The sequence below is a fragment of the Eulemur rufifrons genome, chromosome 7 (genome assembly GCF_041146395.1).
Source record: "Eulemur rufifrons isolate Redbay chromosome 7, OSU_ERuf_1, whole genome shotgun sequence".
Lineage (NCBI taxonomy): Eukaryota > Metazoa > Chordata > Mammalia > Primates > Lemuridae > Eulemur > Eulemur rufifrons.
The window spans coordinates 201,154,912-201,176,876 of record NC_090989.1 but is presented as its reverse complement, the minus strand read 5'-3'; the positions used below and the strand labels follow the sequence as shown (position 1 = coordinate 201,176,876).

Sequence of the window (21,965 nt, the reverse complement as noted above, 5' to 3'; positions counted from 1 at the left end):
TCCTACCTAGCATGACATCATATATGTTTTTTAATTATCCCCCCATTCATCAAGGTTGACCCCTAAGATGAAAATTTTTCACTAAAGTATCTGTGATCTCTTATGGCCACAATTATTACTCTAACAATGATTATTAACTCAGTCACTTATTTTGGTGACTAATGATCATAATTATTATACTGCTTTCTCATTATTTTTTGTGAATGCCTCATTTCCCTATGATTGAAAGCTTATTGACAGTGCTAAACACAGACTTATAATTTCAGAGTGCCTAGCACAAAAGTGAGCACATTTGAACTGAAAATACAATAAACATTGCAAAATAAAATCCATCTAAATATAGGGCTCCTGTTTTATTCATAAAAATGGAATATTGAGACTATCAGAATTTTGAATAAATTGATGGAAATAAATTCTAACTTTATCTGAAAATATAGACTTGATAAAGTAGGGCTCAGTAACAAGACCAAGACTAGGGAAAGTGGTCAGAGGAGATATCTGTCACGTTTCTAGTATAATTTTCAGAAGAATAATGTCTATGTTCTTTTTATGATAAAACTTACCAAGAAAAACACTATAAAATAACTCTCAAATTTAAAAATATTTTAAAGCCAGTAGTTTTAAACAAAATAACAATCAGGAAGAAAAAGCACTGATAAAAAGTCTTTAATTTCTTTAGTTATAGAATTAAAGAAATAATTTTGGGACTTCTGATAAGAAGACCATAGGAACATCGGTAACCTTACACCTTCATATACACAACCTTGAATCATAAGAATAAGATAAAATAAACAAGAAAAATTATATCACCAAGATCCACAAGATATCAGGGGAAAAATTAGAAAAAGTAAAAATATGCTGATTCCATTATATTAATATCAAATAATGTTTCATTCTTGCCACTAATAATTAAAGAAATAGAGGATTAAAATTAAAAATGATTTATTCCTTACAAACATTGCTGAAAGAAACTAAAGAAGACATACATAAAAGGAAAGACATCTTGTGTTCATGGATTAGAAGATTTAATATTGTTAAGATGACAATATTACCCAAAACCATATGCAGACTGAACACAATCACCAAAACCCCAATGATGCTTTTTGCAGAAATAAAAAAGACCACCCTAAAATTTATATGGAATTTTAAGAGACCCCCAAATAAAAAAAAAATCCTGAAAAGAAGAACAAAGATAGAAGACTCACATTCCCTAATTTCAAAACTTACTATAAAGATACAGTAATCAAAACAGTATGGCACTAGCATAAGTTTAGACATATAGACCAATGGAATAGAGTAAACAGTCTAGAAATAAATCCTTGCATATATGGTTAAATGATTTTCAACAAGGGTACCAAGACCATTCAGTGGGGAAAGGACACTGAGCTGATCAATATACATTATATGTATCAAAACATCACTATGAATATCCCATGACTATTTACAATTATTGTCAATAAAAATAAATGTTAAAATAAATTTGAAAAATTCACTTTTGTGCATAAAAGGACACTATCACGATAGTAAAAAGATAGAGAAAGTATTTGCAAATCATATATTTGATAAGAAATTAATTATCTAGAATATACAAAGAACTTCTATAATTCAACAACAAAAAACAACCCAATTAAAAAACTAGGCAAAGGACTTGCATAGACATTTCTCCACAGATATACAAATGGCCAATCAGCACATGAAAATATGCTCAATGTCGCTAATCATTAGGAAAATGCAAATCAAAACCACAATATAATACCACTTCATACCCATTAGGTTGGCTATTACTAAAAAAACAGAAAATAACAAGTATTGAAGAGGTTGTGGAGAAGGTGAAATCCTTGCACTTTGCTGGTGGGAATGTAAAATGGTACAACTGCTGTAGAAAAGAGTACATGGTCCTTCAAAAAATTAAACATAGCATTACCATATGGTCCTACAATTCCACTTCTAGGTATACAATTAAAAAAATTGAAAGCAGGTACATGAACAAGCATCTATACACCAACATTCACAGCAGCATTATTCACAACAGACAAAAAGTGGGAACAACCCAAGTATCCATCAACAGATGAATGTATAAACAATATGTATGTACATACAATGGAATATTATTCAGACTTAAAAAGAAAAGGAAATCTGACGCATGCTACAACATGGATAAACCTTGAGGACATTATACAAAGTGAAATAAGACAGATATAAAGAACATTCCACTTATATATGGTTCCTAGGAGAGTCAAATTTATAGAAACAGAAAATAGAATAGTGGTACCAGGGGCCAGGAGGAGGAATGGATGGGGAGTTAGTGATTACTGGGTATGTTTCAATTTGGGATGATGAAAAAGTTCTGGAGGATAGTAGTGATGGTTGCAGAAAAATGTGACTTTTTTTTCCATCCTAGTAATGTTATCACCAGCAAAGACCAGCTTACAGAAGTGCTCCATCCTCCATAGAAAACTAAACCAATTATACTTCTACACCAGCCTGAAATGCACCTAGAGTCAAATCAGCCTTGGAAATGGGGGCTAGAGCTCACATTTTCTACTACCCAATCAAATGCATAAGGAATCAGCAACATTAGGTGATTCATTCATTACCACAACTACCAGCACAGTCCCCAATCATTATTGTATTTTACCAGTTGTAACATAGAGATATTTAACTGTTTACTTGTGATAAAATATAACAAAATCATGAGAACTCAAGGGACTGTAGTACACAAACTGCTCAAGTTTCTTTGTGCAGAAAATCCTAGGCTTGACCCATTTTATTACCTCAACCAAACAGAACAAATACCATAGTAGAAAAGAATAGAACCCCAAATAAAAGAGAGTTAGTATCAGGCCTAAAAACAATAGTTATGACCTATTCAGGCTTTTGAGGAAACCTGAACCTTGAAATATTATTTTATGTTGATTCTTTCAGAACTGGTTTTTGGGTGGACCATTGCTGTCAATAATTTGATGCCATCCAACTGAATAGGTCTTGAGAGATTACAATGAAGCCAAACATAATTCTAGTTATGCCTGAAATCAAACAAAGGGAATAAAAAGAAGTACTTTAAAGTACTCACATCACACTTAAGAAGCATTACTTCAGTGGAATCAGGCTTCAATATTTAAACTCCAAATGTAAAACAATTATGAAGTTGAATATACAGAGTCTGGCTCAGGAAATTAAGATTATGCTGCTACATGATAAATCTGCTGATTATCTTCTTTATTAACATTTATTGTTTTACTTCAAGTATCCTTGAAAGACTGATTTTTCAAAATGAGCATTTTAAAGTAAATTAGAAAATGACTATCTTCTTTCAAGATATTCCACAACATAAATTATTCACTGATTTGCACAGAGGCACTCTTCCTCCCCTTATTCTAAATAATTGCAAATTCCAGAAGCCAATAAAAATATTTTCTATTGTTGGAAAACTTTAAGAATGTTATGGTTGAATCCCCAAATTAACACCAGCTTCATTTTACATATATATTTAAAGTCAATGACTTTAGATCTTACCTTGAAATGTTTAAATGTGCGTTTACGATATTCAAACCATTCCACAAAAAAATGTAGGCTTCGGAAAAACATGAACAGATCTCTTCTTTCTTCTGCTCTGTGGGAACAAAAGATTCTATGAGTAATAAATATTATTAAATAATAGACCCAATCTAGCTTTATTTTTTATTTTTCATCTATCATACACGAAAACTAAAAAAGTACTTGCTTGAGTTCTATATACTGAACCCTGCACTTATGTCCCTCCTGTGTGATTGCTAATACTGATTGCTATTGGTATTTTCTCAGCCTGAAATGCTCTTTTCCTTTTTTTTTTTTTTTTTTTTAAGTTTTTAAAGTCAGGTGGTTTCTTGTTTTAATTTCAAAAAATTTATGGAGTATAAGTGTTCTTTGTTACACAGATGAATTGTATCATGCTGAACTTAGGTCTTTCAGTATACCCGACACCAAAATAGTGTATATTGTACCTGACAGGTAGATTTTTATCCCTCAATCCCCTCCCACCCTCACCCCTTCTTAGTTTTCAATATCCATTGCATCACTTTACAACCATATATAGCCCTCATTTAGCTCCCACTTATAAGTGAGAACATGTGGTATTTGTTTTTCCATTCCTGAGATACTTCAGTTAGGACAATGGTTTCCAGTTCCATCCAAGTTCCTGGAAAAGACATTATTTCATTCCTTTTTATGGCTGAGTAGTATCCCATGGTATATATATATATACATTTTCTTTAACCATTCATCAGTTGATAGGCACTCAAGGTTGGTTCCAAATCTTTGCAATTGTGAATTGTGCTGTGATAAACATTTGGATGCAAATGTATTCTTCGGGTAGATACCCAATAGTGGGATTGCTGAATTCAATGGTAGGTCTACTTTTAGTTCTTTGAGGAATCTCCATACTGCTTTCCATAGCAGTTGTACTAGTTTACATTCCCAAAAGCACTGTGTAAGCGTTCCCTTTTTACCACATCTGTGCCAACATCTATTGTTTTTTGACTTTTTAGTAATGGGGATTCTGACAGGGGTAAGGTGGTACCTCACTGTGGTTTTAATTTTCATTTCCCTGATAATTAGTGATAGTGAGCATTTTTTCATAGATTTTTTTGGCCATTTGTCTATCTTCATTTGAAAAACTTCTGTTCATGTCTTTTGCTCATCTTTTGATGGGCTTGTGTTTTTTTTTCCTTGCTGATTTTTTTTGAGTTCTTTATAGACTCGGGATATTAGCCCTTTGTCTGACATACAGTTTATGAATATTTTCTCCCATTCTGTAGGTTGTCTATTTGCTCTGTTGATTATTTCCTTTGCTGTGCAGAAGGTATTTGATTTACTTAAGTCCCATCTATCTATTTTTGTTGTTGTTATATTCACCATTGGCATCTTAGTCATAAATTCCTTGCCAAGGCCGATGTCTAGAAGAGTTTTTCCTATGTTTTCTTCTAGAAGTTTTATTGTTTCATGTGTTATGAGTTTACATATATACTTTGAAATGGTACATTGTGATAAAGTTTAACTGAGGTAAGCCATCATCTTGTGATCTTTTTTTTTAATTTTTTTTGAGACAGGGTCTTTCTCTGTTGCCTGGACTAGAGTACAGTGGCATCATGATAGTTCACTGCAACCTCAAACTTCTGCGTTCGAGTGATCCTCCTGCCTCAGTCTCCCTAGTAGCTGGGACTATAGGCATGCGCCATCATGCCTGGTTAATTTTTCCATTTTTTGTAGGGACAGGGTCTCCTTCTTGTTCAGAGCTGGTCTCAAACTCCTGCCCTCAAGCGATCTTCCTGCCTCGACCTCCCAAAGTGCTAGGATTACAGTGTGAGTCATCACGTCAGGCTGTGACCTTTTAATTGATTGTCTTTTTTTTTTTTTTTTTTTGAGACAGAGTCTCACTTTGTTGCCCAGGCTAGAGTGAGTGCCGTGGCGTCAGCCTAGCTCACAGCAACCTCAAACTCCTGAGCTCAAGGGATCCTCCTGTCTCAGCCTCCCGAGTAGTTGGGACTACAGGCATGCACCACCATGCCCGGCTAATTTTTTCTATATATATATTTAGCTATCCATATAATTTCTTTCTATTTTTAGTAGAGATGGGGTCTCGCTGTTGCTCAGGCTGGTCTCGAACTCCTGAGCTCAAACGATCCGCCCACCTCGGCCTCCCAGAGTGCTAGGATTACAGGCGTGAGCCACCGCGCCCGGCCTAATTGATTGTCTTAAGTGGAACACTTTTAAGACTGAAAAGGGGAGCTCTTTATAATATGCCAGATACAAACCAAGCATCAATCAGGGCAACTGGGACATTTGCCCTTCGTGCCCCAGAGCCAGGGAGATGGGGCCAGGACAAGGTTTGCTGCATACTCATCACACACGTCAGGTGCTGGCCTTACGCTTTACAAGTGTAGGCCTTTACCTGAGTTAAAGGTCCAATCTGGCTGCTTCATGGATACAGATGAGGGGGAAGGAGTGAAAGGGGTTCCATAAAAGGGATTGGTCCAGGAAAAACTGCCCCAAGAAATACCAGGATGTTGATACAAAAGAGAAGAGAGACAGAAGATAGGATCTATGGGACAAGAAATGGACTGGATGTCAACTGGGAGGAACTATTAATAGCACTTGTCAGGAGAGCATCCCAGGGGTCTGGGCTGAGCAATGGAGTGGATCTGGGCCATCTCAGAGAATTGGCAACAGCGCCCCTGCACAGATGTACATGGGCTCTGCACCTGAGAGATGAGACCACCTGGTAATGGGTCAGCAGGGATTGCGGACACCAAGGGGAAGTTACAGATGACCATGTCTTACCCACACTATTCCACAGAAGACCTGCTTCATGGGGATGACACAGCCTACCTCGCTGCCTCATTCCCAGTCTCCTGCAGAAGTTTCAAGAGGGGTGATTTAAGGCAGTCCCGACCCCACACAGGGTCAGTGGGAAACCTCAGAGTGCCATCCTTCACATCTCTTCCCTGCCTCACATGCCCTCAAACCTCACTTCTCCATCCTGGTGACATCCCCAGGGGAGCCCCCTGTGTTCTCACAAGGCCCTGTCAGGACCCTCCCCAAATCCTGTGCCCACTCACACCCATTCCCCCACAGCCAGAGAGACCTCTGAAGGCACATCACAGTGTCCCCTCCCCTCCCCTTCCTCATCTTCCTCTGACTCTATCTTCCTCCAAGCTGAGCTCTTGGGCCTTGATTCCACCTATTCTGCTGCCTGGAATGTTCCCCTGACATTCCCTGCCACCTCCTGGCCTTCAAATCTTAGCTGACATGTCCTCTCCCAGTGGTCTGCAGCCAACCTGGCTGCCTTTGGCCCTGCCCTAAGAGTCTGCAGAGCGTGTGTTACCCTTGTGTGTCCCTGGGACCTGAGTATCCACCCACCCCTCTCCAGGATGTGAGCTCTGTGGTACTTGGGCCTCCTAGGGCTGTTCTGCCATCACCGCCTCCCAAGTACCTGCCACAATACTAAAGACATGGCAGAAGCTCAGATACCCATGGACGCTAGAGATGAGCAGGGATATAGCAACACCCACACTTTGGCTCCACAGAGCCACAGGTGCCGTCCAAGCTCCACAGTGGCCTGTCCCTTTTCTGGCCTGCTCAGCTGAGTTGACTCCTCTGCATGGCCCGGGCCCTCTGGGTGCTGGTGACCGGTGCCCCAGCAGTGAAGTGGGGGATGGCAGGAGTGAGGGCAGGGGCAGAGTTGCAGGGCCCTGAACAGCTATGTCCTGGGCTCAGACCATACCAGCTCCTTTCAGGCCTAGGGTAAGGGAAGCTGTCCCATGGCTAGGTCTGGGCCCCTCACTACCCCTTGTCCTTGCCCTTGGCCCTGCCCCAAGGCAGGGTCTGCAATGTCACCACAGTCTCTGCATCTGCACGCGTGGGGTGCAGAGTGTCCTGTTGAGTTCCCGTCCTATCCCTGACGTAACCATCTTTTAGTGTACAGATAATGTAGAAGTCTTTGGGGTATGTACAAATTGAGTGTGCAGGACTTTCCCCTTCTTATTTATTTTAAAACCTTATTTCAATATTCCCAGCTATCTTTATTTTTACATTTTCCTCAGGTTTAACATAACAACTAAGACTGCCTGCATCTGCATTGTGGTGGGGGGTGTGTGTGTGAGAGAGAGAGAGAGAGAGAGTTCGCCATCAAGGGAAAACTGATTTTTCAAACGTTTAAATAACAAATACTAAATATCCTTAAAAAAACAAAGTTTTTTTTTTTTAAAGTACAAAGTAAGAATAGTTGCAAAATACCAACCTCCCTCAATTTTTCTACAAACAGGGAGACTAATAAAAATATGATGGACTTTAAATGGTGTGGCAGTAGTGTTTATGACTATTTTTGCATTGTTATTTACAACTAAACTTTATTCAGGTAAATTATACTGTTTTCTAATAACCATTCACAGCGCACAGAAATGGACTTTGCTTTAAATGACCCTATCCTTGTCAAACTTCACCGATGTTTACATAAGCGGGGCCCTTTATCTAAATCAAAATACAATACTATGTACTTCTACAGGGTCCAGACATGTGGAAATGCAGTATGCACAGGAATTATATTAAACGGTCTATATTTGAAAAATACTACCTTACAATTATAATGCTATCAAACTTTATTAAAAATAATTTCAATATGAATTAAAGAACTTAACTAAAAAGAGTTCAATGAAAGGTTCCCCCAGAGGCAGAAGCACCGGCTGATGTTCTGCTGAAGCTGTGGCCTGCAGGACCCAGCTGCAGGGGAAGCACAATCAAACCAGAAGGTCGCCCTGGACCCTTGAGTGCTCACAGGGGGCGACCCTCCTTGCTTCTGGGGGAGCTGACGGCCCACGGTCTCCCTGGCACCTCCGGGCCCCTGTGGGCTGTGGGTGGAGCCCGAGCAGCAAAAGGGCCACTCGGGAAAGGCTGGAACGTGGTCTCGAGGGCAGCCAGCTTCTGCCTGTTGTTGTTGTTTTCTCTCCTGAGCAACTTGATGTCACACTCAGTGGACACGGCGGTCATCAAGCTGTCCTGCATTCTACACTCATGGAAGTGGATGTCCCTCTGATAAAAGGAAGTGGCCGTCTTCAATTCCAGGGCCAGGTTCTCAGCCATCTTGTCGATGTGTTTTGTCTGCCGAGCAAGGTTTATCATTACTGACACAGTGGCGAGTCTCTTCTCCATCTCTGAGCAGTGGACTTCTTCCTCCGTCAATTTTCTCTCAGGTCCCATCCCATGTTCTCACCCCAAAGCAGCTGGTGTTTGCAGCCTCAGCTCGAGCTCCTGGAGCTCCCTGTCCAGCCGCGCACTGTCTCCTGCAGAGAGGCCTCCTGGGCTTGCAGGGTTTCAATTTGTTCTTCCAGCTCTTCTCTCCCTCAGGTTTCTTCACACAGTTGTCCGGCTACGTCTCCAATCTCCTCTTCAGGACTTTCCAAGCATGCAGTTAAGTCACCATCGTCACTGAAACTGTTCAGAGGGACTTCGGTGGAGACAGTGGGTGATCAGACTGTCCTGCTTCCTTGTTTCCCTTCACCTCCACATCCTCTGGATGGTCACTCACAGGGCTGGGCAGCTGCAGGGGGCTGAGCAGGGTGTGGGCCAGGGATGACCGTCGTCTCACTCGACCACTCTCGGCCTGGATCATTACTGCCTTTGCGCTCTCCAGCCTTCCCTTCTTCCCCTGGTCCTGGACTTGCTGGGACCATTCTTCACACTGCTGCTGAAGGTCCCTGTAGTCATCCAAACCCGCCACGGTCCTCTTCTGGAGATCTCCATTGTGCTGTGAAGCGACTGAGACGTGTTGTGTGTCCAGCACGTGGGGAAGTTCAGGAGGCTGGCTTTTCTCTCCTTCGTTAAGCAAGTCAGCCATGTCCTGTAAAGAATATGTGCTCGTTCCATTTAGAGCTGCCAAGCAGAGGGTTTGGAGCCATAGAGGACTGTCCTCCACCATGGCTGATGGGGGGCCAGCGTTGGCCTTTGGCGTCGGCCTAGTCTTGGCTCGGGCTTGTGGGTCCACCTTACTGCAGGCTGAACCCCTTTTGGCCGGCTCTTCCCCTCATCTTCCTGAGATGCCTCTCCTCACTATAAAGGCCACCAGAGCAGTGCACACCAACACCTGCTCAGAGAACCGCTCCTGGCACTTGTCCCAGGCTTTTGAACATCATCATCAGAACAGCCCACAGCTGGCCCAAGACCAGCTGTGGAGACATTTCGGGTGTGGGCAGCAGGCCCTTCGTGGCTCCGAAGGGCTCGGCAGCTCTGCCTCCACTTGCCAGTGCCCTGTGTGCCACAACTGACCCCTACAGATTGTTCTGTCATTAACACAAACACGTGCCCAGCAACCATGGCAGAGCATCTGTTGGGGTGGAGGAAGGGAAGCCGCCCATGTTCTAGTAAACTATGTCCCTCACTTTGCTCCGCAAATAGAAAGTGACATTACTTACGTAGTGTCTTGAGGGAGGTGGAAAGAGCTCATAGCAGCCCATAGCTGGGGACAACCCAGGGCCCACCTGGCCCTACAGCACAGCTAGAGGGTCAGAGCTAGGTCATACCACAGCCCCATGTCTGCACACCATCCTGTCAGGGCAGTGTGGTGGCCCTGTCCCTGGGGGAGGCCCAATAGCCTGATTTCCAGGTTCCTTCTGCTGCAGGGAAGCCTGGTCCTGCCTCCCAAGGGCGCAGGGACTGGCCTCCTCTGAGGCTCCTTCTCTCCTTATGTTTGGTCAGTGCCCACACACAAAGCCACAGGAATGAAAGGTCTCAACTGAGGTGTTAACCTAGACACTGGGATTTCAAACGTAAGAACTTGGAGCAGGGTCTTCAAGAATTTTCTGTGGGGCCAGGCGCGGTGGCTCACACCTATAATCCTAGCACTCTGGGAGGCCGAGGCGGGTGGATCGTTTGAGCTCAGGAGTTCGAGACCAGTCTGAGCAAGAGTGAGACCCCATCTCTACTAAAAATAGAAAGAAATTAGCTGGACAACTAAAAATATATATAGAAAAAATTAGCCGGGCATGGTGGCACATGCCTGTAGTCCCAGCTACTTGGGAGGCCAAGGCAGGAGGATCGCTTGAACCCAGGAGTTTCAGGTTGCTATGAGCTAGGCTGACACCATGGCACTCTGGCCCGGGCAACAGAGAGAGACTGTGTCTCAAAAAAAAAAAAAAAAAAAAAGAATTTTCTGCAGGTCCATTGTCCCCTCTATCAATCCAAGTATCCTGGATGTGGTGACTCAGCTCTGAGGGGACATAGTGACCCAGGCCCTTTCTCTTGGGTGGCCCTGCCATCCATAGCTTATGCCTCCCCAGGTGGACCTGGGAACAGTCTCCAAACTCATTCTCAGAAATCTGCCTCTACAGAGGGCGGGTCTGTTGGAGACATCAATTCACCACCTTAGACTATGTTAAACTGCATCTCACTCTCATATATCTCTGTGTCCCACGGGCTCAGGGCCCCCTTGCTGGTCCCCTGGAAGTCCCTGTGAGGGGATGGCCCTCAAAATCTTTACTCCAGAGGGGTATGGGAAAAACATCAGCCCAAGCCAGTCTAGGGGCCCGAGGGCACCAGGGCTCAGGCTGAAGGAGGCCCATGGATGGAGAGAAGAGAGAATCTGACACCATGGCGGTCAGGGAGGAGGTGACTAAAGGGGAGTTGTTTCTGTCTGTATTTTTAAGTATAGTATATTTTTTAGATCAGTTTCAGGTTTTAAAAAATTGACTAGAACATATAGACCATTCACACGCACCCCTTTCCTCTGGTCACAGTGGCCCTGTGATGGACATCCTGGAGCAGTGCAGGACTTTTGTTACAACTGATACACCAATATTGAGGCATCGTTATCTATACCTAAAGTCCATAGTTGCAGTAGAACTCATTGCTCATACTGTACACAGGCATACCTTGGAGATACTGGGAGTTTGGTTCCAGACCACCACCATATATCAAATACTGCAATAAAGTGAGTCTCATGAATATGTTGGTTTCCCCATACATATAAAAGTTATGTCTACACTATACTGGACTCTGTTAAATATGCAATACCATTATGTCTAAAAAACAAAGTATATACCTTAATTTAAAAACTTTATTCCTAAAACATACTAATGATCATCTCAGCCTTCAGCAAGTTGTAATCTTCTTGCTGGTGGAGGGTCTTGCCTCAGTGTTGATGGCTGCTGACTAATCAGCGTAGTGGTAGCTGAAGGTTGGGGTGGCTGTGTCAGTTTCTGAAAATAGAACAACTCTGATGTTTGTGACCTTAATTGACTTTTATTTTCCTGACACATTTCTCTGTAGCATGTGATACTGTTTGATAGCATTTTACCCGTGGTAGAACTTTCAAAATTAGAATTAATCTCGTCAAATGCTGCCACTGCTTTATCAACTATAATTATGAAATATTCTAAATCTTTTATTGTCATTTCAACAATGTTCACAGCATCTTCACCAGGAGTAGATTCCATCTCAAAACACCACTTTCTTTGCTTATCTATAAGAAGCAAATGCTCATCTATTCAAGTTTGACCGTGAGACTGCAGTCATATTTCACTTCTAATTTCAGTTTTCTGCCTATTTCTATTATATCTGCAGTTACTTCCTCCACTGAATTCTTGAACCCCTCAAAGTTATCCTTGAGGGCTGGCAACAACTACTTCCAAACTTGTTTTAATGTTGATATTGTGACTCCCTTGCATAACTCACAAAAGTTCTTAATAGCGTCTAGAATGATGACTCCTTTCAAGAAAGGTTGCCATTGACTTTGCCCACATCCATCAGAGGAATCATTATATTATCTATGGCAACTATGGCTTCATGTAAAGTATTTGTTTTATAATGAAACTTGAAGTCAAATTACTCCTTGATTCCACAGGCTGCAGAATGGATATTATCTTAGCAGTCATGAAAACATCATTAATTTCCACCAGAGCTCTTGGGTGACGATGTACATTGTCAATGAGCTGTAAATTTTGAAAGGAACCTCTTTTTCTGAGCAGCAGGTTGCACCAGTGAGTTTAAAATATTCAGTAGGCCAGGTGTGGTGGCTCACGCATGTAATCCTAGCACTCTGGGAGGCTGAAGCAGGAGCACTGCTTGAGCTCAGGAGTTTGAGACCAGCCTGAGCAAGAGGAGATCCCATCTCTACTAAAAATAGAAAAAGTAGCTGGGTGTTATGGCTTGCACCTGTAGTCCCACCTACTCGGGAGGCTGAGGCATGAGGATCACTTGAGCTCAGGAACTTGAGGTAGTAGTGAGCTGTGATTATGCCACTGCACTCTACCTGAGGCAACAGAGTGAGACTCTGTCTCAAAAGTAAAAATTAAAAATAAATAAATAAATAACTCAGTAAACTATGCTATAAACAGATGTGATGTCATCCAGACTTTATTGTTCCATCTATAGGGCACACATAGAGTAGATTTAGCATAATTCTTAAGAGCCCTAGGATCACTGGAATGGTAACCTTTATCAGTGGCTTCAACTTAAAGTCACCAGCTGCATTAGTCTCTAACAGAGAGGCAGCCTGTTCTTTGAAGCTCTGAAGCCAGACATTGACTTCCCCTGTCTAGCTATGCAAGTTCTGATGACATCTTCTTCCAACATAAGTCGGCTTCCTGTACACTGAAAATGTGTTGTATAGTGTAGCCACCTTCATCTCTTATCTCAACCAGATCTTCTGGATAACTTGCTGCATCTCCTACATTAGCACTCATTGCTTCGCCTTGCACTTTTACCTCGTGAAGACAGCTCATTCCTTAAACCTCATGAATCAACCTCTGCTAGCTTCAAACTTTTCTTCTGTAGCTTCCTTACCTGTCAGCCTTCATAAAGTTGAAGAGAGTTAGCATCTTGCTCTGGATTAGGTTTTGGCTTAAGGAATATTGTGGCTGGTTTGATCTCCTATTCAGACTACTAAAATTTTTTCCATATCTGGATATCTTATATCCATAAGACTGTTTGACTTTCTTATCATTTGTGTGTTCACTGGGGTAGTACTTTTAATTTTCTTCAAGAACCTTTCCTTTACGACTGGGCGCGGTGGCTCACGCCTGTAATCCTAGCACTCTGGGAGGCCAAGGCGGGAGGATCACTCAAGGTCAGGAGTTCGAGATCAGCCTGAGCAAGAGTGAGACCCTGTCTCTACTAAAAATAGAAAGAAATTATCTGGCCAACTAAAATATATATAGAAAAAATTAGCCGGGCATGGTGGCGCATGCCTGTAGTCCCAGCTACTCGGGAGACTGAGGCAGGAGGATCGCTTGAGCCCAGGAGTTTGAGGTTGCTGTGAGCTAGGCTGACGCCACGGCACTCACTCTAGCCCGGGCAACAAAGCGAGACTCTGTCTCAAAAAAAAAAAAAAAAAAAAAAAAAGAACCTTTCCTTTGCATTCACAATGTGGCTAAAGTGATTTACAGATTCAATGCAATCCCCATCAAAATACCACTATCATTTTTCACAGATCTAGAAAAAATAATCCTAAACTTCATGTGGAATCAAAAAAGAGCATGAATAACCACAAGGCTATAGTAATCAAAACAGCATGAAAGGCAGACACATAGACCAATGGAACAGAATGGAGAACCCAGAAATAAAACCACATAGCTATGACCAACTGATTTTTGACAAAGCAGACTAAAATATACACTGGGGAGAAGATACTCTATTCAATAAATTGTGCTGGGAAAACTGGATAACCACATGCAGAAGAATGAAACTGGATCCCTATCTCTCACCATATATAAAAATTAACTTAAAATGGATTAAAGACTTAAATGTTAAAACTGAAGACTGTAAAAATTCTGGTAGAAAATGTGGGAAAAGTCTACGGCCATACCACCCTGAACACGCCCATCTCGTCTGATTCGGAAGCTAAGCAGGGTTGGGCCTGGTTAGTACTTGGATGGGAAAATGTGGGAAAAACTCTTCTAGACATTGGCTTAGGCAAAGAATTTATGATTAAGATCCCAAAAGCAAATACAACAACAACAAAAATAAATAAATGGACTTAATTAAACTAAAAAGTTTCTGCACAGCAAAGGAAATAATGAACAGTGTAAACAGACAACCTACAGAATCAGAGAAAATATTCACAGACTACATATCCTACAAAGGGCTATTACCTAGAATCTACAAAGAACTCATTTTCAAATGTTTAAATCTACCCAACATTCAAATTGCTCAAGTCCACATTCTCCTTAAAGTGTATTTGAGGACTACGGTATAATAAAGAATAATAAAAAATAAAGAGTATTTATGTACCAGTTTCTGGCACAGAGCTTCAAAACCCTTGGAACTTCCCAAGAGATAGGAGTGTCTTTCTTACGAGGGCTGTCTGGAAAGTATCCAGGCATGTAATATGAAAAATAGTATTAACAATGACTAGATATTGTCCAGACAGCCCTCATATGCTGATGAGATGTTTCATAGTGGTGCCTAGATACCTTCAAGTCGGGAGCTGTCAATCAGAAAGACCAACCATGTCATTAGAGCGTTGGAACTTTGAATGTGCAAGATCTTCAGAAAGAGAGGGTTGCTGGAAATTGAGCTTAATCATGTGGCCAGTGATTTAAAAAATCATGGCTATGTAATGAAGCCCCAATAAAAACTCTGGACACCAGAGCTTAGGCGAGCCTCCTCATTGATGAATACACTGATGTGCTGGGAAGGTGATATGCCTGGATTCCACAAGGAATCTCTGTGTCTCCCCCAATTCCAGACCTTGGTCTATGCATTGCTTCCATTTGGCTGTTTCTGGATTGTATCCTTCATAATAAAATGATAATTATAAGTATAGTACTTTCAGTAAGTTCTGTGAGTAGTTCTAGAGAATTATTGAACCTGAGGGTGTTGTGGGAACTCCCGAATTTATAGCCGGTTAGCTATAAGTGCAGGTGTACCCTGATACTTGCAGCTGGCATCTAAAGTGGACGTAGTCTTGTGGAGAACTCTGCCCATAACCGGTGGGGTCTGTTAGTGTAGGAACTGAACTGAACTGCAGGATATCCAGTTGGTGTCACAGAACCACTCTCAGAACAATGACCTCACCACCTAACCTATTCCCTAACAGCTAGAAACAATCTCATTCCTTTGCCTATGTGTTCTCACAGAATGTATCTTAATTCTCTTAGTATTATACGTATTTTAATACTGCCAGCCACATACTACTATGAGCAACTTGAGGACAAGAACCATGTATCACTTATTCATTCAATAAATTGCCTATGGGAGGTGTGTTCCTATTCTAGTCATGAGAGAGTAAGCACATCTCATCCAAACGCTTCCCTTAACTATAACTTAAAACCATGGACATAACACCTAAGGCAAACATCAGAAACTCTGAAATGTGGACAGAAGAAAGCAGAATAGGTAAAGTCTTCAGAAATCAAGGGAGGACCTGGAGATGAATTCCCTGTGGTATGGTTTTACCTCTCGTATATCCCAGTCTGGACACTAGAGTAGTGTGCAACCCAGAATTACCAAAGGGTTCAGTTAAAAAAAAAAAAAAAAGCCCAGGGTTAAGACCACACCCTTTATCCAGTGGAGATCAAGCAAGATGAGACAAGGAGGCTCTCCAGAAGGGAACCATAATGCCAAAGAGGAGTTGTGCCCCCTTTGCTCCCTATTAGGCACCTTTGCCACAGACGTAGGGTGTGAAGCCTGTTAACTGGCATTGCCAGCAATGAACAAAAGAAGGCAAAGCAGTGCCCTCACCTCCCAATTGGGTGCTCCTGCTGGAAAGACTGTGGAAGGAAGCTTTGTCAACCAGCCCTACCTGACACCCAGCAAACACATGCAAAGAAAAGGTGCCATTCTTGTTCTCTACCAGTATGACTGCTGTGCACACAGTGGGATGCCCCATTAACTTTCCGAAACATACTCTAAGTCAGCAGTCCCCAATGTTTTTGGCACCAGGGACCGGTTTCATGGAAGACAATTTTTCCACAGACTGGGGCAGTGGGGTGGTGGGGTGTGGCGGTTGCAGTGGGGGATGGTACAGAGCTTAGGCAGTGATGGGTGGCTCATTTCCTAATAGACCACAGACAGGCACCAGGCCACGGCTCAGGGGTTGGGGACCATAGCTCTAAGTGATCACAAGAAGAGAAGGGGGAGAATCAGAGAGGAAGAAGCTGTAGAAAGGGATATTTTACAACTGTTTATGAAGTCCTGGGATCACTATCAAATGGCCCATACACAAAACTAACCAGAATCTACAAAGCAAAAATATTGAGAACTGATTTATGGTTTATGGTGTAGAATACTGCCCAGAATTCACATCAGCGCCTCGGGTAGTGCATGAATAGGGTAGACCAAAATAGGACATTTGAACTAGACTACAGTGAACCTGTACGTGCTTGTGAAAAAAAATTACTGATAGGGAGAACAACAAAAATGGCAAAGTATGAGGCACAAGGGGCCATGCCACCTCAGAAACACTGAAAACCATTGTACAGCTGTCAGAATCATCTTTCCTTGGGAAGAGAGTAAACAGCTTACAACAACCAAGCACACACTTTATCAGGAAAAAGACACTGAAAAAGAGTAGGAGTGCTTTGTGCTTTAGTGTTTTAATATACTCTTGCTACCCACCCCCACCCGGCCAGAGTAGCAAACTAAAAGACAGCATGCCAGTTTACTGCTGTGAGAACCTGGGCCTGACAATAATAACAGAGACCTTGTTCCTAAGGAATTGCTTTGACTTGTCTTTCGGTTCCCTGAGGACTAAGTCAAGGGGCCTGACTGTACTGCACCTAAGTCAAAACTTCTTGCAGTGAAGACGCATCTACAAAAAGGACATTTATCAAAAATACTGAAAGGCAAATGAACAAGTAGCAGCTATCTAGGATAAAATAAGAATTGGGGCAAACAACAGATGTGCTGAAAGCCAAGGGAGAAAAGGGTGGGAGTGAGAAGCTTTGGGGAATAAGGACTTGGAGAAGGGCTCTCTATACCAGGAAATGAGAAAACCACATAAATATCTAGTGCAGGATGTGTGCTCAAAACAAATGTGAGAAGAGCATAAGCTCTCAACCTCTGGTGGATCTTTAGGCTAAGAACAAGGCTAAGGCAGGGTTGTGAAAAACCTGGTTACACACTGAAGTAGGGTCCCAATACAAAGCCAAAATGCACAGACTTAAACATTATTTTTTTTCTTTCTGCACATAATATGCAAAATGTACAGTACTCAACAAAATAACAAAAAATTAAGCATTCAAAGAAACAAGAAAATATAGCCATTCACAGGAAAAAAGAAATTAACAGAAACTATCCCTGAGGAAATAGAGACAGTGGAATTACTTGGCAAAGACTTTAAATCAACTGTCTTATTAACTATGTTCAAAAAACTCAGGAAAACCAAGAAAATAATGTGTGCAACATACAGGGAATATCAATAAAGAGAAAAAAGAAAAGAAATAGAAATTTTAGAACTGAAAAGTACGGTAACTGAAATCATATATTCACTAAAGGGGCTCAACAACAGATGTAAGCAGTCATAACAATAAGCAAAAATGAATATAAGCCAAGTGAAATTATCAAGTCTAAGAAGCAGGGAGAAATATGAATGAAGAAAAATAAATGGAGCCTAAGAGACTTGTGGGACACCAAAAAGAATATTAATGTATACATAATGGAGGTCATAGAGGCAGTGTTCAGAGAAAAAAGGGCTGAAAGTATATCTTGAGAAATAATAGTCAAAATCCCTCTGATTGGATGAAAAAGTTAAAATACAAATCCGACAAGCTCACAAACTGCAAGTAGGATAAACTCAAAGAGATACACACCAAGACACATTAAATCCAATCCGCTGAATGGAAAGATAAAGACAGAATTCTGAGACGGGCAAGAAAGAAATAACTTGTTACACAAGAAATCATTAGCAAAATTAACAGCTGTTTAGTATCAGAAACCATTACCAGAAGGGAATATGATTACATTTAAAGAGCTGAAAGAAAAAGAATGTCAACCAATAAGTCTATTTCCAATAACACTATTTCTAAAGAATTAAGGAGAAATTAAGACATTCCCTGATTAAAGCAAGCTGAGGTAGTCTATTATTGGTAGACTTGAACTAAAAATAATGTAAGAGAAAATCCTTCAGGCTGAAAGAAAAAACACTAGACAGTAACTCAAAGCCATACAAAGAAATAATATTTACAGCTGGGTGCCGTGGCTCATGCCCATTATCCCAGCACTTCGGGAGGCCAAGGTAGGAGGATCACTGGAGGCCAGGAGTTCAAGACCAGCCTGAGCAACACAGAGAGACCCCATCTCTATGAAGAATTAAAAAAATTATAGAATGAACAATATTTGATAGCACAACAAAGTGACTATAATCAACAATAAGTTAGGGTATACCTTTAAATAACTAAAAGAGTGGAACTGGAAGTTCCTAACACAAAGAAATGATAAATGCCTGAAGTGATGGCTACCCCAATTACCCTGATTTGATTAATTCACATTGTATGCCAGTATCAAAATATCACATGTACCCTACAAAGATACATAACTATTATATACCCATAATAATTAAAAATAAAAAATTTTGAAAAAAAGAAAATTAGCTGGGCATGGTCATGTGTGCCTGTAGTTTGAGCTACTCAGGAAGCTAAGGCAAGAGGATTGCTTGAGCCCAGGAGGTTAAGGCTGCAGTGAGCTAAGATCACACCACTGCACTCCAGCCTGGGTCACAGGTGAGACCCTGACTCCAAAAGCAAAAACAAAAAAGAACATCAGTTACATAAGTAAATAAGGAAGACAGTATCATTGTATTCTGACTTATAATCACTTTTTCCTATATGATTTAAAAGACAAATGCATAAAACAATAATTACAAATCTATGTTAACGGGTGCACAATATATAAAGATGTCATTCATGACAATAACAATATAAAGGGGGAAGGACAGAGATATAAGGAAGCAGGGTTTTTGTATATTATTAAAAGTAAGTTGATATTAATTCAAACTAGGTTGTAATAAGTTTAAGATGTTAATTGTTTTCCACAAGGTAACCACAAATAACTAAAAAATACACAGGTAAGGAAATGAGAAAAGAATCAAATGGTGCACTACAAACATCAATTAAACATAAAAGAAGGAATAAAAAAAGATATGCAGAAAGCAAATAGCAAAATGGCAGAAGTAAATATTTCCTCATCAGTAATTACTTTAAATGTAAATGATTTGAACTCATCAATGAAATGGCAGTGATTGGCAAAACAATTTTTTTAAATCATCTAAATGCTGTGTACAAAAAGCTCACTTGAGCCATATATATAAAGACATTAAAAATAAAGGATTGAAAACAATATGCCATGCAAATAGTAACCAAAAAGAGATCTCGGGTATCGATCCTATCATCACTCAAAAAATAGACTTCAAGTCAAAACTGTTATAAGAGGCAGAGAATTACATTATATATTGAAAAAAGGGTCAATTCACCACAAAGATGTAATAATCATAAACAATAACACACCTAGCAACAGATGCCAAAATACATGAAGCATAATTTGATTGAATGAAAGGGATAGATAGTACAATATAGTTGAACACTTTAATACCCTATTTTCAATGATGAACAGAACAACTAAACAGATCAATAAGAAAATGGAGGATCTCAACAATACTATAAACCATTAGACCTAACATACATACAGAACATACCACTCAACAACAGTAGAATACACACTGTTCTCAAATGAACATGATACGTTCTCCAGAACAGACCATGTATTAAGCCACAAGTCTCAACAAATTTTAAAAAACTGAAATCAAAGAAAGTATCTTTTCTAACCACAATAGGAGTACAAATCAACACAGAAGAAGAATTTGTGAATTTAGAAAATTCACAAGTATGCAGAAATTAGACAACATACCCTTAAACAACCAGTAGGTCAAAGAAGGCTCATAAGAGAAATTAGAAAATACTTTGAATGCAAATATAAATATAACATACCAAAACTTTTAAGCAGAGCATAAGCAGTACAAAGAGAGACATTTGTAACTATAAACAGTCAACACTGAAAAAGAATACAGAATTAGATTATTGATATGATGTCTCATACTAATAATATAATTTTGTATCTTAAGGAAATAGAAAAAGAAGAGCAAACCAAACCCAAAGCTAGAACGAAGAAAATAGTAAACATTATAATGGATATAAATAAAATAGAAAATAAAAAAATAAACTCACCCAAAAGTTGATTCTTTGAAAAAATTAAAACTGGCAACTATTTTAGGTAACTGGGCTAATAAAAAAGAGAGAAGACTCAAATTACCAAGATCAGAAATGAAGGTGGGGATATTACCACTGATTCTACAGAAATAAAAAGGATCCTAAGAGAGTACTATGAACAAATGAACATCAAAAAATTAGATAACTTCGGTGAATAGACAAATTCTTAGTAACAAACTACCAAAACTGACTAAAGAAGAAAGAAAATCTGAATAAATCTATAATAAGACACAGAATCAATAATCAAAACTTCCCAACAAAGAAACGCAAAGGACCAGTTTGTTTCACTGGTGAATTACCGGTGAATTCCAGCAAATGTTCATGGTAGAAGTAACTTTAACATCAATCATTCTCAAACTCTTTAAAAAAAAAAAAAGGAAGGAATAGGAACACCTTCTTCTCATTTTATGAAGCCAGCATTATCCTGATAACAAAAGCTAGACAAAGACATCATAAGAGAAGAAAACTGCAGACTGATGCCCCTTATAAACACAGATATAAAAATCTTCAACAAAATAATAGCAAACAAATACAAAAACATATTTAAAAAATTATACATCATGACAAAGTGAGATTTGTCCCAGGAATGCAACATTGGTTCAACTTCAGAAAATCAATGTAATATACAATAGTAATAAAATGAAGGCAAGAGACCACTTGATCACCTCAATTGATGAAGAAAATACTCTTGACAAAAATCCAGTACACTTTCATGATTAAAAAAAAAACTTAGGGCCGGGCGCGGTGGCTCACGTCTGTAATCCTAGCACTCTGGGAGGCCGAGGCAGGCGGATTGCTTGAGCTCAGGAGTTCGAGACCAACCTGAGCAAGAGCGAGACCCCGTTTCTACTGAAAAATAGAAAGAAATTAGCTGGATAACTAAAAATATATAGAAAAAATTAGCTGGGCATGGTGGCGCATGCTTGTAGTCCCAGCTACTCAGGAGGCTGAGGCAGGAGGATTGCTTGAGGTTGCTGTGAGCTAGGCTGATGCCACGGCACTCTAGCCAGGGTGACAGAGCAGGACTCTCCCTCAAAAAAACAAACAAACAAACAAAAAAAAACTTAGTACATTAGGAATAAAACAGAACTTTCTCAAAATGATAAAGGACAGCTAACATTATGAAAAACCCAAGCTACCATTATTATTACTGATAAAAGGCTTTCCTCCTCAGAACAAGAACAAGACAAAAATGCCACTTTTGCCCTTTCTATTCAACAATGTGCTGGAAGTTCT

The 21,965-nt window shown here is 40.4% G+C and overlaps 1 protein-coding gene across 1 annotated transcript in view; it reads right to left on the bottom strand.

Annotated features, from left to right (window-relative positions):
• CENPP (centromere protein P) overlaps window positions 1-21,965 on the bottom strand; it is a 247,032-nt gene that overhangs the window by 180,249 nt on the left and 44,818 nt on the right. The window contains exon 5 of the mRNA XM_069476278.1: window positions 3,517-3,613. Coding sequence (XP_069332379.1) covers window positions 3,517-3,613 — 97 coding nt within the window. The remainder of the gene's footprint in view (window positions 1-3,516; window positions 3,614-21,965) is intronic.